This window comes from Mus musculus, chromosome 18, assembly GCF_000001635.26.
Source record: "Mus musculus strain C57BL/6J chromosome 18, GRCm38.p6 C57BL/6J".
Classification (NCBI taxonomy): domain Eukaryota; kingdom Metazoa; phylum Chordata; class Mammalia; order Rodentia; family Muridae; genus Mus; species Mus musculus.
The window spans coordinates 77343323-77361625 of record NC_000084.6 but is presented as its reverse complement, the minus strand read 5'-3'; the positions used below and the strand labels follow the sequence as shown (position 1 = coordinate 77361625).

The 18303-nt window shown below is 43.7% G+C and overlaps 1 protein-coding gene across 2 annotated transcripts in view; it reads right to left on the bottom strand.

The window, feature by feature from the left end:
• Loxhd1 (lipoxygenase homology domains 1) overlaps nucleotides 1-18303 on the bottom strand; it is a 161275-nt gene that overhangs the window by 81307 nt on the left and 61665 nt on the right. For both annotated transcript variants that reach the window (NM_172834.3, XM_006526434.1), the window contains exons 13-14: nucleotides 5437-5591; nucleotides 4707-4867 (exon numbers count right to left, since the gene is read on the bottom strand). In NM_172834.3, the coding sequence (NP_766422.2) occupies nucleotides 4707-4867; nucleotides 5437-5591 (316 nt within the window). The remainder of the gene's footprint in view (nucleotides 1-4706; nucleotides 4868-5436; nucleotides 5592-18303) is intronic.

Genomic DNA, 18303 nt, shown 5'->3' with positions numbered 1-18303 from the left:
GGATCTCTGATTTCAGCAGAAGAAAGTGGGTCTCTGAGATCTCCCAGCAAAGTATTTCAACCCAAACCAGGAGAGGAAGTTTTTTTGGAGAAGGCTGAGTGCCGATTGAGACTGGAAAGATGACAAGATGTTGGGGGGGGGACGGAGGGGGAGAGAGAGAGAGAGAGAGAGAGAGAGAAAGAGAGAGAGAGAGAGAGAGAGAGGGAGGAGAGGACATCTCAACAGAAAAGCATATCCTGGGATGAAAGTTTAGGGGCTGGTGAAAGGCCCACATAGACAGAATGCAGCAAGTGAGAGACAGAGTTGCTGGCCAATGAGGATGGGCAAGAATGGGCCACAGGATCATGATAAAAGGCTACTGTTGTTGTCAAATACATCTCGAGGTGGACTGTGTATGTGGCACTGTGACAAGGGTTCTCTACAGGAGAAAGCAGAAATAGACACCATTATGATAACATAGCTCAGGCCGCTGATATCCTAGAGTATGACCGAGAAGAAAGGATAGGCCAATCGAGGCACTGAGGGCAGAGTTGAACCGAATATGTGCTGTAAGGATTAGAGAGAGGAGGACTTGTGGTGAGGAGGTTGAACTGGAATCTTCAAAAATAGGTGAGGTGTGACTTCAGCAAAGGTAGGTCTGAGGTCTTCAGGTCTCAGCTGGTAGCTATGCCTTGTCATAGTGAGCAGTGGTTCCAGTCCTCTATTGGCGCCCCCCAGAGGAAGGAATGGGGAATATCTACCTGCAAGTTACCATTCCCTTAGAACACCAAGGCCAAGCCCAAGAGACAATCATGTCTTGTCTACAACCCACAGGTAGGCTGGTTTCTTACTCAGTGCTGGTCACTGTTCTCTATGTCTGGCTTCTTATGCTGTGGAACCCACAGGGAACCATGCAACTGAGTGTGGGAGTTGTGAAACTCAGGCAGCAGCAAAGAGGTTCTGATGCACAACGGCCCAACTTAGTTAAAGAAAAATGGGGTAATAAATCCAAGATGGCAGTACTTGCCTGTGCTGTGTGGGGTGGCTTCACTACAGCCAGGGCTCTGAGTCTACAGCATGCATCTGTACATGTTCCTGCACATGGCACCCCATGTAATAACACATGGAACAACACCAGTGCAACCTGAAGCTCGAGGGCCCTGATTTGAGAGCATTGTATGTTACGATTTACAACGTGTTTATTGTACATACAAGTTTTTCCTGCTCTTATGGAAACATAACGGTTTCATCCTTCAACACAAAAGCCTTTGATATTTTTCTAGTATCGCTTCTCACTAAAATGACAAATTATAATATGTTTGAATGTTGTTGCATTGGAATATTTAATTTTTATAATTGTTGTTTGAGTTTCTGGCTTGAGTTCGACTTAAAGATTTTCAACTGAATGTTGGCTTGGGTTCGAACAGAATTTCCAACAACTTCTGAAATAATCCTAAGCGTCCTTCTGCCATTTTGCAAGAAGTATCTGTGCAAAGCAGGCATCAACATTGACAGTTAGAAAACCAAGATATCGATCAATTCTTAAAATATCAAAGGTGCTATGAATGCTGTAGGATCAAATATTTAGACAATATTCAACTTTTCCTATAAAAATCAGCAAACATATCCACCTCATTATAAATTAGACAATTAATTTAAAAATAATTAAAAACTGACTTTGTCTCTAATGAATGGTTAAAATTGTACATATACCAAAGGGTTGTCTTACAACAGATTTCTTTATGATTTATTATTCATAATCTTGCCTTTGTATAACTATTTTATTGACTTAGACAACAGTCTCACATATAAACTTCTTAGGCAAAAAGAGACCATGACGAGAAAAAACTTTAAGAACCTTGTGTTAGAGAACTGCAAAGACCAAGCCTATTTTGTCTTGGCAGAATATCTCCCGACTTTATGCCTCATGCTTGTCTTCAAAGCCCTTCCATTCACACTCTGGAGTGGGGAGGGCTCTCCAAGCCTATGATGATGAAATATTCATTACAATAAAAACATTTCTTGCATTCTAAGAGACTGGAACTTGGGTTGGCCCTCATAGTCTGGGCTAATAATACATATCCTGAGGTCAGTGAAGACCTACTATCCTACTATGTACTGTCCTACGGTGCACAAGACTGCTGTCCTTCTATGTACAAAACTGCTACCCTACTATGCCCACTTGCTTAACTCACCTCTTACTATGGATTTCCCACTAACTCTTACGATCTAAGCTATGCATAGTTGTAATCTTAAGTTATCAACTTTCATGCTGCTGGCCCAAGAGTAATGTGTGTGTGTTTATATGTATGAATGTTATGTTAATTATTTGCTGAAAGTAGCCTTATAAAATTAATATCCACTGTAAATGCTGGAACCTGCATTTGGACATACAGCTTGGTAATGTCTGCTTGTTATCTGGGGTCGCCCGGGGTCAGTGACTGAAGCCCTTGTAAAACTCTGTGTCCCCTCATTCCTTACTCAGCTGATGCTTTCTGTGCTGTTAAATAGAAGAGAGAGCAAAGCCCTTTGCTAGGGACATGCAGACTTAGAGCGAGGGACAGACATGTTCACAAGGCTTCAGTATTCAGGCAGGCACAGATGCAAACTCACACAACAGCAGATACTGGGAGGAGAACCAGGCTCTCTCTGGGTTAAATTTCACCAACGGCAACATTTTAATTTATTTTCTTTAATGATCCATGACTGAGCTCACCATTAATGCAGTCAAACTGGCACAGGAGCCTACGAGGGAAGCCAAGGCTCTCCTTCCTCCCCGCACGCAGCTCAGGACTCCTGAAGGGCCAGTGGCGCATGCGTTCTTCATCTCTTTTTATTTATCAGAGACCCAGAGCCCAAGGGCTCCCACTCCCTGGGGACCTTGCTGTCAGCTTGGATTAGCTAACACTAAGATGCCATCCACTTATGTAGGCTTTGCGGCTGTGATTCAGAACACTGGAGAGATGACGCAGAGATGCCAAGGCACAAAGATTCATAGTGGCATTCGAAGCATTGGTGGCACAGGATTTGGGGACCACAAACTGCTAGCTACAGTCCCTCCATTGGTGCTTTCCCTTCTCTGTCTTGCCAAGGTCACTGACAGCTCCCATAGTCACAGAGCCTGCGGGAAGGGTGGCAGGGACATTGCCATGGACAAAAGCAGAAAGGTCATGAACCATCAGAAGATCCGACCTGTTGTTCATTGTCCCCTCCGTTCACCTACCCCCAGTCCCTCCCCGTTGGTAACAGGAAACCACAACACATCCTTTTGTTGTTACCTAAATACTTCTGAGGTATTAATAGACTTAGTTTAAAAAAAGCTATTTCCATTCAGCTCAAACAATTCAACCTAGTTCTGCCATGAGGTGTTGCTAAATGGATGGTAGCATGCTGGTAGCTTCATGACTGTCTCCTGGACTCACAAGAGTATGCACACACCACATACACACACACATCACACACACATCACATACACAGCACACACACACAGAGCATACACACACACACACACCACATACACACAGAGAACACACACAGCAATACACAGCACACACACACAGCACACACACCACATACACACACAGCACACCCATATATCACATATACAGCACACACACACACATCACACACATTACCCCTCCACCCCCCACACACAGCACACACACACACACACACACACACACACACACACACACACGCAGCTTGGGTGAAGAATGGATCAGTGTGTGGTTTCAGGCCCCAGGTTAATCAGTGTGCTGCTCCCAGGAATTAACACAGGACAATGAGGAACACTGGGTTTTCACAAGACACTGATGCTTGCCCTTGTCCTAAAATGTCTCTTTTGACAACTTTAGAGATCAGCAGGAGCTGTGGCTGTGCACAGCATGCAAAATAATAATAATAATAATAATAATAATAATAATAATAATAATAAATAACACTGCAGAGACATTTCCTCTCTCTTAAGTTGAGGGAAGGAAATCCAAAGTCAGGTACCCTGAAATGATGTAATCAGGCAAGAGATCGGATCAGACCATTCAAATAAAAATAGACTTGTATCTATATTTCATTCTATATCTAACTAGCTCTCTAACAGCACAAGCGCACTTAAATTCCGGAAATGTCTTTGTCTTAGTTAGGGTTTTACTGCTGTGCACAGACACCATGACCAAGGCAACTCTTATAAGGACAACATTTAATTAAGGCTGGCTTACAGGTTCAGAGGGTCAGTCCCTTATCATCAAGGCAGGAGCATGGCAGCATCCAGGCAGGCATGGTGCAGGCAGAGCTGAGAGTTCTACATCTTCATCTGAAGGCTGCTAGGAGAACACTGGCTTCCAGGCAGCTGAGTGTCTTAAAGCCCATACCCACAGTGACATACCTACTCCAACCAGGTCACACCTACTCCAACAAGGCCATACCTCCTAATAGTACTACTCCCTGGGCCAAGCATATACAAACCATCACAGTCTGGTTTTGTTTCTTTGTTTGTTTGTTTGTTTCTTGAGAAACGCCATCATGTTGGCCCTAGGTGTGCAGTAGAGCACCTCTGTCCACCAAAGGTAGGGTAGAAATGTAAAACTCAGATCTACACACCTCCTGCAAGGCCACCTCTTTCTTGTACCAACTACCACCGTGAGCCACTATTTTCCTTGCTGTTCCTCCTAAGGGAGATGAGTCTTTCTCTAGTCCAAGCTGGAAGAAAGGAAGGTAAAGGTCATGTGTACCTGAGGCAGGGGAACTCCACGTTGTCACTCTCGGGTTGTCCCTCTTCTCTCACCAGCACCCTGTCCAGGTACCAGCCACTGCCAGAGCCTTTGCCGTCATGTCTGACCCTCACCCTCCTCACTTTCCTCATGGTGACAGACTCAATGGTAAACTCGTCGGCCTTCGGGAAAGAAAAGACAGCAAGGTCATGTAGATAGATGGTGGCTCCCCTGAGACCCAACACTAAGTGGGGACACACTCCAGAAAGCAGAAGGCAGAGCTGAAAGGATGTGCTACAGTTCTTGCACGGGTGAACACACACCACTGCGGGGAACAGAAATATAAAATATACTTAATAATCACAGATAGACCTAAGCCTACCTACAACTTCCAGCTCAGACAAGTTTTACCAACACAGCTTTCAAGTGCTGACCCTTGGGTTGGCTCAGACAGTCTTCCACTTGCACCTCACGGCTCACCTCACCATCACCAAGAAAGGGGTAAAAGAAGGAAGAGCAAAGATGTCTACAAACCCCTTTCACCTCTAAGTCTCCACCAGCGAAGTCAGCCCTGTAGCTGCCATGGATGTTAGCAAATGACAGTGAGCCAAAATGACTCCCCAAGCCCCACTCCCCTCATCTGGACAGATGTTACCTCACTGCTGAGGTCCCAGCGCCTGCCATCAACTCTGCTTCAGAGAGGAGAAAGCAGAGGTGGGCTGGGGGAGAGGTGCACAACCTCAATACTTACATTGCCTTTCTCAAACAGGTCGGTGTTGTTCCTGCAGTTGTAAAGCAGCCGCTCCCCTGTGTCCCCCACATCACCAAAAAGGCAGAGATAGACATTGGCATCAGTTCCTGCACCTTCAAGTTCCCCTGTGCATACAGTCACACGATACCGGGCCACTGGCAGAGAGAGAGGGGGGACACCATTGGCTGACTCCCACATCTACTTCTTTATTGGGATGACTTTATCCCTTAACCCAAGTCCCAAACTCCACTGATGTGAGCCACTTGGGAGCCGACTCACGCCAAGCCTTGGCTTAGACAGGCTGAAGGTTCTTAATTCCCATCGCTCACCAAAAAACCCATGGGAAATGTTTGCAGGAATTCAAATGCCTGAGGCCCACTGTAGACTTCCAGAGGTAAGACCCTTGAACAAGCCTGACTTACTCATGAACACCTTCTGTGGATTCTGATGGAAAGAAAGGAGTGGCTCCTAAAACTGGGGTTCAGTGGAAATGGAAGAAGGCGACAGATTGGTGATGTAACTTAGAGGCCATTCTTGCTGGTGGACCACATAGATAATCAAGAGAGAGAGAGACATCAGGTTTTATTTGGAGAGAGGTGCTGATACGGAGTAGAGGAGCTGGGGTCAGGATAAGGCTGAGAGTGGGAATTAGGGTTCGGTTCCGGCCACTGTATGATTGAGATATCAGTTAGCTATTTAAAAAAGCAGAAGTCAGGAAGAAAGTTAAATATAGCTGGAGGGCCAGGTCTGGTAAAATGACCTAAGTCATCACAGAGAGGTGTATTCCACTTCCAGCCTCGCAGAAGGCAAGGGCCATGGTGATGAAAATGTAGACAGAGACAGAAAGAATATTTGAAGATAAAATGGGTCCCAAACTCTGAGGATTTGAGTTAAAAATATCCATCTGCGTGTTTGACATTTTATATAAAATGAGCTCTGAGTAGGAAAACTCCAAAGAGATCTACTTCTAAACACATCATAATAAACTAAGAGCTGAAGACAAGGAGGAGCCTTCAGAGGGAGCAACAGGAAACTGAGCACAAGGGATACACAATAAAGATTAACAGACAACTTTTCATCCAAAACTATGGAGACCAGAAAGCAGTTGAATGCTATATTCAATAAGCTGAAAGAAAAGGCCCATTATCCAGGAATTCTATATCCACTAAAACCATCCTTCAGGATGAACGGTAAACGAAATATTCCAAAATAAGCAAGTACTTCAAGAATCTTTTATCACTAAAAGACCTTCTCTGTAACAAATATTAATGGAAAATCTTCATGTTAGACAATAAAAGGTAACTTGAATTCACTTGGAGAACTACAGGTCATCAAAAAAGATAAAGTGAATTGTAAATGTATTTTTTAACACCTATCTTCTCAGATTTTATATAAAACACAACATCAGAGAAGAATAATTATAAAACCACACTGATAAATCTGTAATATGTAAAAATGCAAATCCTCGACATAGGGTATCACATATCCTAGACAAAGATACAATTTAAGTGACACCAGTCGTATGAAGGAGCATGCAGAGGAGTGAGATTTTATGTACTATTAAAACTAAGTCGACATTACTTTGAGCTAAATTATTCTAAGTTAAACTGTGGGTTGTAATTTGGGGGAGACTACTTAGAGAGTAACTGAAATAATATGCAGTAAATGAACCCAGTAGAGCTGGCCCCATGTCTTGTCTGAGCAGCACTGAGCAGTGGCAAGAGAGATGCCCCAGCCTCTTGCTGCTGGCTGAGGCAGGGAGCTGGCCCTACCCTAACAGGCATCTTGGGAAAGCGGACCCTGCTGGCATGGGTTTGGAAGAGCTGTCCCCACACCCTGCTGGGTGGTTCTAGAAAGCCAGTCCAGTCCCTTGCTGGCTACTACTGGCAGGAGAGCCAGCCCTGCCCCTCACCTGGGCAAAGCATGAGAGCTCGCCCTAGCAGCACAGGTGTGGGAGAGCCAGCAAGCTGACCAACTCAGCTATCACCCAGGCTCAGATCCAGGGCTTTGAGCTTGCCCACCCCAACATCTACCCCATCTATGAACCGCTGGAGCACATGAAAGGGCTGGTCCTACAGATCCAACACTACAGGGTCTCCATGAGACAGAGCAACAATATCTGAGAGGAGCCCCAGTGAGGTTCCAATATTGATAGTGTAGCAGAACCCAGAGGCCTTGAACCAGACCATGACTCATTGCAATGAACACTTGCAAGTAAAGATGTGTGAACAAAAGGGTTCACTGTGGGACACATTGTAACAAACTGAAGCTTCCACAGCCAGATGTTTTTGATTTGGCTGTTGTTTTGTTTTATTTGGAAGGAGTTTGTAAGGGAAGAGGAGGAGGAGGAAGAGGAGAAGGAGGAGGAGGAGGAGGAGGAGGAGGAGGAGGAGGAGGAGGAGGAAAAGGAGGAGGAGGAGAGCGGATACAGAGGGATGGGGAGATTAGTAGGATTGGGGTGCATGACGTGAATCTCACAAAAAAACAATAAAAAGGGTTTTTTTTTTAATTTATTTATTTCATGTATGTGAGTACACTGTTGATCTCTTCAAACACACCAGAAGAGGGCATCAGATCCCATTACAGATGGTTGTAAGCCACCATGTGGTTGCTAGGAATTGAACCCAGGACCTCTGGAAGAGCAGCCAGTGCTCTTAATCACTTCACCATCTCTCTAGTCCCCAGTAAAAAGTTTTTTTTAAGGAAGACTTATGACAGATATAAATACTACTGTATTGATAATTACGCTAAATGTGATATGTCACTCATAAATGGACTTAGCGTTTCAATCAGAAAGCAGAGTACGGTAGGCACCCTGCAGAGACGGAGGCCCTTGATGCTACTGCACACAACCAGCCAATGCAAGATGTGTTGTTGACATAATGAGGGATTCTAAAGAGAGCTTGAAGGCACTAAAGAAGATTCACAAATACCTTGAGGTTGCAAAGAGCTTGAGAATTTACAGTGGGTAAGAAGTGAGATGAAGGCAAGAGGATCCTGGAAGGGCTGAGGCTGAACAAAATTCCCATCAATGTGGAGAAGTGGAGACCCCTGCATTCCCACTAGCCTAGGTAAGGGGCAGAAAGGACAAGAAAGATGACACAGTTGAAAACTCTCATCAGTTGAACATCAAAGGGAACTCTTTTGTAGAGAGACTGTCAAAATGGACATGGATCTTATCCCAGAGAGATACACTTTAGATCCGTCAACATAGATGGGTTGAGAGTAAAGAATGATTGCTAAAACTGATTTGAGATTAAACAAACAAACCAAAAAACAAACAAAAAAACAGATTCAGAAAGTGAAAAAACTGGATAGGTTTTAAAACTCCCCACAAGGAAAAGCTCACGCCCAGATGTCTTGCTGTGGATATCTACTCTACATTTAAAGCAATAGGGGAAAAAATATAATTTTTTTTGAAGACTGTGTAACAGGAGACGAGTGAGCCTATTGATCTACTTTTCTTCTAGTTGGACCAAGTACCTGACGAGAAGCGATTTAAGGGAGAGGACATTTATTTTGTTTCAGGGATTAAAGTGACTCAGAGCATCCTGGCAGCAAGGCATGCAGTAAGAGTTCCTCACAGCTATGCATGAAGCTGCTTGCTCACAGCTGGATGGGGCACAAAGCAGGGAGATAAGGCTGCCCACGTTCAATTCCCTTCCTCTCGTGAGCTCCATCTACCCCGCAGTGCATGAGATGGGAGATGGTTCCACACACATTCTAGTTGGATCTTTCTTACTCTGGATATTGTCAACTTGACATTTAGACACATCACTGTAATTCATAATGTTCTACCCCTGACCAAAAGGCCTACGCCAGTCTCATAACACCGAATGTATTCAGTCAGAATTCAAAAGGTACCACAACCTTACAGTTCCCTGGGTAGGACCTTGCACCTGAGACATCTTTCCTTTTGTCCTGGTGCCAAGTTCCTGATTTGCTTTAACATCATTAACATCCTTTAATGATTACAGCCACTTTGCCTACACCCACCTTGTCTGTGACTTTACTGACTTCTTTCCAAACTTTCCTTTGTTTGTTTGTTTGGTTGGTTGGTTGGTTTTTACTTCTGTCTATCCCACCTTCTGCTTTGAATTCTCACTGGAGACCTTACTAAATGCAATGCACAATAAACCATGCCAGAACCTGCGTGCTGTACTGAAGTTTGCAGTTTCTTATGATCAAGTTAAATACTCCATGGCTTTCTAACTCAGCCCCATTTGAGTTTCCATGACATGGGTAGAACATAGCCAGTTTCTTTGACAGAATGTAAATCCCATGGCCTCTAGCCCAGTTCTTGATAAGATCATCACTTCCTTCTGAGTCTCTAAGTGTAGCTTTGTCTGTCAATATTTCTGTTGGCACTCTGGTCTTCTGCACTCCTGCTAGAACAGCTTACGGGATGCTGGGTTTTCCCTAGCCTTCACCTCCAAGCTTGGCCATAATCCTTCTCCAAACCAGTTCCAAGGGTGTGACAGCTGCGTGCTCAGTTTCTCACCACACAGAAGCAGCCTTGCTCCCAGGTACCCATCTTCTCCATTTGTTATTTTTCTCATTGCTGTGGCCAAATGCAAAAGGCAAATGACGAAGAGGCTTGTGCTGGCTCACAGTTTAGGAGATATAGCCCATCACAACAGGGATGTTACCACAGGAAGTGGCTCTTGGTCGTGGGAGGAGTATGAGGGACCAACAGCAGCAACACACTAATATTTACATTTGTTCCTTTCCCCTTGTTACAATTTAACCCTCAGCCCATGAAATGGAACCTTCTCAATCAGGGTGGGTCTTTCTTTATCTAGTCCTCTCTGAAATGACCTAAAAGATGCACTCAGAGGTTAAATTATCTCAGCTTTCTAGGTGACTCACTCCACTCAAGTCCATATTAAAGGTTAATGATCATCTTAGGGGACTCATTATGAAGCTCACACATTCTTGGTACCAAAGCTTGTAATGGCATCAATGGGAAAACAAGTCTATAGACCATTATCTTCTATGAACATAAATGCAAAAATCCTCAACACAACAACTGTAAACCAAATATTGCATCATAGATAAAGAAATATACACTATGAATTAGTGTGGTAGTTTCTGAGGAAGCTGGAAATAGATCTACCTCAAGATTCAGTTATATAACTCTTGGGCATAGACACAAAGGACTCTATATCCTGCTGCAGAGACACTCACTCATTTATGTTCGTAGTTGCTCTATTCATAATAGTCAGGAATCAAAAACAGCCTAGATTTTAACAGATGAATAAAGAAAGAAAAGGTGGCACATGACACAGTGTAACATTGTTTATTTGTTTCAAAATGAAATAATGAAATTTGCAGGTAAATGGATGGAACTAGGAAAAAGTCCCTGAGGTAACCCAAACCCAAAAAGATAAACCTAGTATGGATTCTCTTGTCTGTGGATGTCAGCTTTTGAGCCTTTGATAAGCATGTCAGTATAACCACAGAGTTTTGGTATAGAGCAAGGGGACTTGGGGGAGCAGGGATCTCTCAAGGAAGGAGAAATAGAAAACATAGTTATGGAGACACAGGGGAGGGACTGGAATGGATCACTGAATAGAGAGGAGGAGGGAAGACGGAGGTAAAGGAAGGACTATGAGGACAGCTAACACCATCTGAGTGGTAATGTGGGAAACTACTACTATAGAAATGTCATATATAGAGATATGAAATGTAAATAGAGTCACTAAATAACAGAGGAGACAAAGCCCCAGCTAGACAAGTGAACACCCCAGTGCCAGAAATGAGTTCCATATAACTGAATTGTTGGCAACGTGAGCCCCACGAGAACCCCCAAATAATTCAGTTTATTCCAAGGTTTTGGTTTTGCTACACAAATTGATGACAAGGCCCTAGTGCTAAAGTCAACACTTACATATCTCATTGAACAAGAAGAAGTGGCACTAGAACTTCACTAAGCCTTCACCTCTATGGACCAATGTTCACGGTACTGGAGGGCACTCTGCACGCTACCAGAGGAGAAAGGTAAACACTAACTCAGCCTTGCAGTCTGCAATGGTGGCCTATCTGGAGGATACTATGATGCAATAGTTTGTGATCTGCAATGGTGGCCTGTCTGGAGGATACTAAGATGAAATAGTGGCATAAATGATGCAGGAGCAACCAACCACTGTCTTGTAAGATTTAAGGCTTCTTCCATGAGAAAGAATGCTTGTCTGAAACTACTCAGGCGGCCAAGAATCTGAGACTAGAGAAGTCATGGACCTAAGGGAAAACAAACATTATTGTTCTGCTAAATGAACACAACAATGAAACGACTCCTGGTGATATTTTGCTGTCTCCATAGATCAGTGTCTTACTGGGCTGTCACCAGAGAGGTTTTCTCTTTCCATAGATGGGAACTTACAGCAAGGCCAATAAATAGGCAATTGCAGAGAGTGAGAGACTTGGGAACACTCAGTCCTAAATGCAATGTTTTCATCAAATCCCTCCCTTCAGGGCTCAGGGATCTATGCAGAAGAGGAGACAGAACAAGTGTAAGAACCAGAGGTATGGATGACATCAAGGAACCAGTCTTCCAGATATAACAGGACTCACGCACAGATAAACTTAAGAGCAAGCAGCAGCGTGCACAGGACCAACATCATTTAAAGACAGATGGGATCCCAGTGCTGAGAGGGAGAAGTGAGCAAGAGCTCCCATGTAGATATACCAAGAAGCTTTCGCCAACTGACAAGAGCATGCAAAGGAAATATCTGTTTTCTCCAGTGGGGTCTCACTGGATATATAAGCTGCAGTTATTGGTAGTCCCCATGCCCAGCAATAGATAGCCGCCACGAAGCTACTCAGGGGTGATTTTAGAGATTTTGTTGTTGTTGTCCCATATTGCTTTGCTTTGGTGCTTTTTTTATTTTCTTTTAACCTTACTGGTCTTTTGCTTTCTATAGTAGTTTGCAAATTTATGTTTTATGAGTTTTGGTTCTCTCTCTCTGTGTTTCTTGTGTTTTTCTTTTTTAATTCTAGTTTGTTTGTTTTATATGCTTGTTTATTTTTCTAAAGAGAGAGAAAAAGAAAGAATTGTATGGGGAAGAGGTGGGGAGGATTTGGGAAGAGTTAAGAGAGGGAAAACTATGATCAGAATATATTGTATAAAATTATTTTCAATAAAAATCAAATGTATAACTCAAAAATGTTTTATACATTGAGAAGTTAAATGAAATAAAATGCCTAATTGGAGTTTATACACACACACACACACACACAAAGAATGAGACACTATGACAAGATAGGATTTATCCTAGGAATAAAATTTGGTTTAACTTCTAAAAACCAATTAATATAATATGGCATATTAGTAGAATAAAATATTTGGAAATGAACTTGCCCAAACAGGTGAAAATTTTACACTTTGAAAATTACAAAAGTATCACTGAGATTAAAGATTCAATAAATTGACATGGGAATGTCGGTGTCCATGGACTGTGAAGGCTAACATCGTTAATATAGCATTAGTCTCCAGACAGAACTACTTTGATGCAATCCCTGTTAGAATTGCAGCTGACTTCTTTGTAGAACTTGATAAGCTTTTTCTCAAATTCATGTAATGTTGTAAAATAAACTTCAAGGAGAAAGACAGCAAGTGTTGCAAGATGTAGACAAACAGGGAGCTCCCATGATACTAGTGAAAATGTGTCCACCTTTTGAAAAATAGCTCAGTGGTTGCTTACAAAGTTATGGGGGTGAGTTACTCAGACCTGAAAGTGTATGCATATGAACACATGTGCATGAATGTCAGAGTAGCAGTGCTAATGGTAACCAAGAAGCAGAAACAACCTAAGTGCTCAACAGCTGAGCATGTTACATCCATACAATGGAGCAGCATCCATTAATTAAAAAGAAATTACAGGCCAGAAAGATAGATTAGCAGGTAGAGAGGCTTATACACAGTGTTGGTAACTGGCTCAGACAAAGAAGCAGGATAGAATCAACTCTCAAGAATTATCTTTTAACTGCCATACATGAACCATGGTCCATGGTATGTGCACGCCTGCACACACACTAAGTTAGATAGATAGATAGATAGATAGATAGATAGATAGATAGATAGATAGATAGATAGATAGATTTATAAAGCACTAGTACATCTTATGGTGTTGGGGAATCTTGTGCACATGTTAATGAAAGGCAACGTGTGTGACTCGATTTATCTGAAATGTCTGAAAGAGACAAAGCGGCTGAGATAGACACCAGCTTAGTGGCTGTCACCGGCAAGAGTAAGGTGAGAAAAACAGACATGGGGTTTTTTTAGACATGGAATTTGACGGTGGTAATGGATATATAGATCTGTCAAATACAGATCAAAAGACATTAGCTTATGAACTTTTAGTGGGTGAAGTGAATGACACATGAATTTATATCAATAAAGCTGTTTTTTTTAAAGAAAAACATTATTCACTGAAACTCCATCTATAGCGATGATTAAATCTATCAGAAATGAGACAAGTCGCTGGGAAATTTAGTGCACAGAATCTATTTTAATAATGTACTCATTTCCATATAGAGACGTCTGAAAAATCAATCTGACCATGAATCATGTGGGTACATGAAGATATGGCATCTGTGCCAAGACATTTGTTAGAAGGCGAAGCATTGAGCATGGAGGCCTGCCGTGAACAGAATGGGTACAGGCAGACACGAACGGGGTGAGTCAAGCTCAGGAAACCATCTCTTGCCTCATAACTTTCACCCACCCCCCACAGAAACACATTTCTCAAAATTAAGCCATCCGTGCCTTCCCCGGGGAACTTTCAATGCTACACGGCTTTACATAAGTAGCGTTGTGTGTCCCCTGCAGATCTCATGGGTTGAAAGCTCAGTCCCCAGTCCCATTCAGAGGTGGGACTTTGGGAGGGACAGGATCACATGGACTCTGACCTAATGATTCATCCATTCATGGATTCCTACCTTAGGCTGCTCCCGGGAGGTGGGACCTACTGGAGAAAGAAGGTCTTAGGAGGCATGCCTCGACAGATATATTGTCTACCTGGCCACCCTTTCTTCTCCTTCTCTACCTCTCTTCCTGTTTCCTGGCTGCCGTGAGGTAAGCAGCTTTGGTTTGTCACGTGCTCCCTGCAGTGACGATCTGCTTCCTACATACCAAGGAACACCCACAGACAGAACTATCTGAAACTGGGGGCTTTCGGTGACAGGTCGTGATAAGAAGAGAAATGGGCAGCATTGGCTGGTGTGCGCCAACACGAGGAACCAGGGAAAAATCCAAGTAGCAAACCAAAGCCTTGTTCTACTCTGATTTGCTGGTAGGTCTTGCTTTCTCAGTTGTCTTGCAAGTAAGTTCCCAAAAGCCAAATGATAGCAAACAGACATCCGTGTCCAGGGGATCCTATCCCCTTTATCCCAGGGTTTTAAGGTCTATCCCACTGAAGGTCTTGACAAGTCCTTACTCTCTAAGCATCCCTCTGAGCCCACCAGTCACTGAGGTCCCAAACTGCCTGGCAAGACATCTGTGGACAATTCAAAGTAATTGCATTGTTAGTCATCAGCAGTGAGAGACTTTAAACAGATGGGCAAGTACCAGAACCTCTTGGGCTTTAATTTAAAAATTATAGCTCAATCTGATTAACGAGCAGCAACAATATCCAACACTCATATCCAATGGACTCCTGCCCACTCATCAGTAGCATATAATCACAGTGGGGAAAGTGGATCTCATTGGTTTTGCCATGGAACAGACCTCCTGAGGGAAGGGCAAGGTGGAAATAAATTGTGAGTTGGTACACGCTTTGTCCCCATCTCTAATCAGTACAATCGCTCCAAAAAGCCTCTGAACAACCAGACATGACATTAATTGCTTGTTTGGCTGATAGTGGTTTTGTAAGCAAACTGGGAGCATACAACTTCAGACTCTAAGAATTGATTTTAAATTGGTCTTTACTCATCGGACATGACTGCAAGGCTCTCCATTGAAGGCTCTCTGGGACACCGTGCATGTTATCTGTTACCGACCAGCAGAGTGAGACTTTGTCTTTGGCTCTGTTTAGTGGTACAAGGAATAATGCAGATCACCGCCAGAGATCTGAGAGAAGACAGAAGCATGTTCTAAGCACAAGAGAAAATTTTCACGAGCCAGAAAGAGTGAGTTCAAGGAATTTGAGTTAGTAGAGGAAAAAAAAAAAAACCAAAAAAAACCACCTCCAAAGACTGAAAGAAGGTATCAAAGATTCTTTATAGCCAAGACAGACAGATAGACATTCCACTAAAAAAATTTTCTCATTGAAATGGTTCTCTGGGAGTAGCTGGAGACCTGGGATGAGGGAGGTTCTTGGGAGTCTCTGGAGATGAGCCTTGCTGAGACTCCTACCACCAGAGCACATGGAGACTAACATGGTCACCTCCTGTAGCCAGGTGGGACTTCCAGTGGAGGGAGGGGACTATCAACCTACCTACAAAACCTTCAACCCAGAATTTGCCCTGCCTACAAGATGTGCAGGGATAAAGATGGAGCAGAGATTGAGGGAACAGCCAACCAATGCCTGGCCCAACTTGAAACATATCCCATGTAAGATACCCTGGTCCCTGACACTATTGGTACTCTGCTGTGCTTACAGACAGGAGCCTAGCATAACTGTCTCCTGAGAGGCTTCGTTCAGATGCATATGAAAACATGCAGAGAGCCACAGCCAAACATTAGACAGAGCTTAGGGAGTCCCGAGGAAGAGTCAGGCATAGAATTGATTAAGCCAGAGGGATCAAGGACACAACAAGAAGACCTATAGAGCCAACTAACCTGGACCCATGGGGGCTCACAGAGACTGAACCACCAACCAAAGAGCATGCAGTAGCTGGATGTAGGCCCCCTACATGTTTGTAGCAGATGGGCAGCTTGGTCTTCATGTGGGTACCCTAACAATTGGAGTGGAGGCTGTCTCTGACTTAGCTCCCTGCCGTTGGATCCCCCTCCCTTAACTAGACTACCTAGTTGGGCCTTGGTAAGAGAGGGTGTGCTTAGGCCTACTTCAACTGGATGTCCCAGGGTGGGTGGTACCCAGGGTGGGCTTCCCCTTCTCTGGGAAGATGAGAAGGGGGTAACGGGTGGAGAAATTTGTGAGTGGTAATTGGGGGGATGGGGGACGTAATTGGGATGTAAAGTGAATAAATAAATAAATTTTAAAAAGGAAATCCCTATTTAACAGAATAGTTAAATTACAGCCAGGAAAAGCCTGTATTCTATGCACAGCTGCTATGAGTCTGTGGTCTCTAGTGTCAGAGCCCTTGCTGGCCCTGGCTTGGATGGACTTTGTAACTCGGGACACTAGCTGCCTTGGTAGGAAGCTTACAATAGCTGGGTCTCCGCAGCAGTTACAACCAAGCCCCACCAGTTCCACCTTCAGGTGATTTCTTGAATGTTATCATGTCTCCTCTAGTCTGCTCCGGCTCAGCCTGATTTTAGAGCCTTATTCTGTGCATGGAAAATCATATGTGGGTTTGTGTGTCAAACCCAAGCCCTCACACTGAGAATGGAAATATCCTGGCACACTAGAAGGGATATAGAGGTGAAGGGATTAGGGGACTCGAGGGTAGGATGAAGTGAGTCATGGCACGAGGAGGATGGAAGACAAGGGCTGATCTGGGCCCTGGTTCCATTTCTGTTGCTGTGACCAGTTCCCTGATTAAAACCAGCTTTGGGAAGAAAAATGTATCTGGCTTATGATTCCAGGTTACGGTCCACAATTTCAGGCAACTTAAGGCAGGAACTCAAGCAACTGGCCACGTTCACATCTGCCGTCAAGAGCAGTGAGAGGGTAAGCGTGTCCTTTTTGCTTGTAACTTAGTTTTGCACGGTTTAAGGCTCAGTCAGTGAGTGTTCCCATATCAATTAAGACAAATTCCAAAAAGCATGCCCACAGGCCAAATGGTCACAATTATACCCTGTTAGGATTCTCATTCCTTACTAACTGGTGCATCAGCCTGGGAGTCCAATCAGCATAACTGGGTTTGGCCCCAGAACCTACATTTTAATGGGAAATTTAACCCTATGGGAAATTTGATGTAAATTGACCCTTGGCCATGCTCTACGAGATATTGCCTATTATGGACTCCATTGAAATCTCCATATCGAACTCACTTGCTGAGATTCTAAGCCTCAAGACCTCTAAGACCATTTGAAGATGGCATCTTTAAGAGATAATTAAAGTAAAATGAGACTATATGGATAGGAACTGATCCATTATGCTGACATCCTTGTAAGAGGGAGGAACTAGAACACGGGTGAGCAGGCACCCAGAGGACCATCTGAGAATACAAGTACAACTGCTTCTTGGGGGATGAGAAAGATGCCGAGAGATAAATCTTCCAAACATCTTGATCATGGACTGTAGCTTCGGGAACTACTTGGAAACAACTTCCTGTTGTATAATCTACCTAATCCATATAGTACAGCCTTTTCGTACAACTACCCCAGTAAGCCATTGTACTATCCCAGGTCCGTGGAACATCAAAAGTTGGTGTCAACAGTCTTGGTGAGGGATGTGGGACCCAAAACCTACAACAAGGGTCTGAAGGTGCAAAGGTAAGTGAGGAGAATGTGCCCTGCCCTGTGCCCCCGTGGTTTACGAGGACAGAAAAGAAGATTCTCGAGAGAAAGTTCAGCCACAGCAAAGAGCAGGGAATGTGCTGAACATTCTAGGTAAAATTAGCAGATGTTTCCTTTGGGGTAACCTCACTAAAATGATAAGCTACAGTTGGCTTCAAATAAAACCAAGTAAAAAGCTTTCACCAAAATGCTTGATGGACAAGACAAGAACAGAAGCAGCAAGAAAAATCTGAAAGCTGTAAAGCGGCAGAAAGTGGGACATCCTTAGTCGTGGTGAGTCT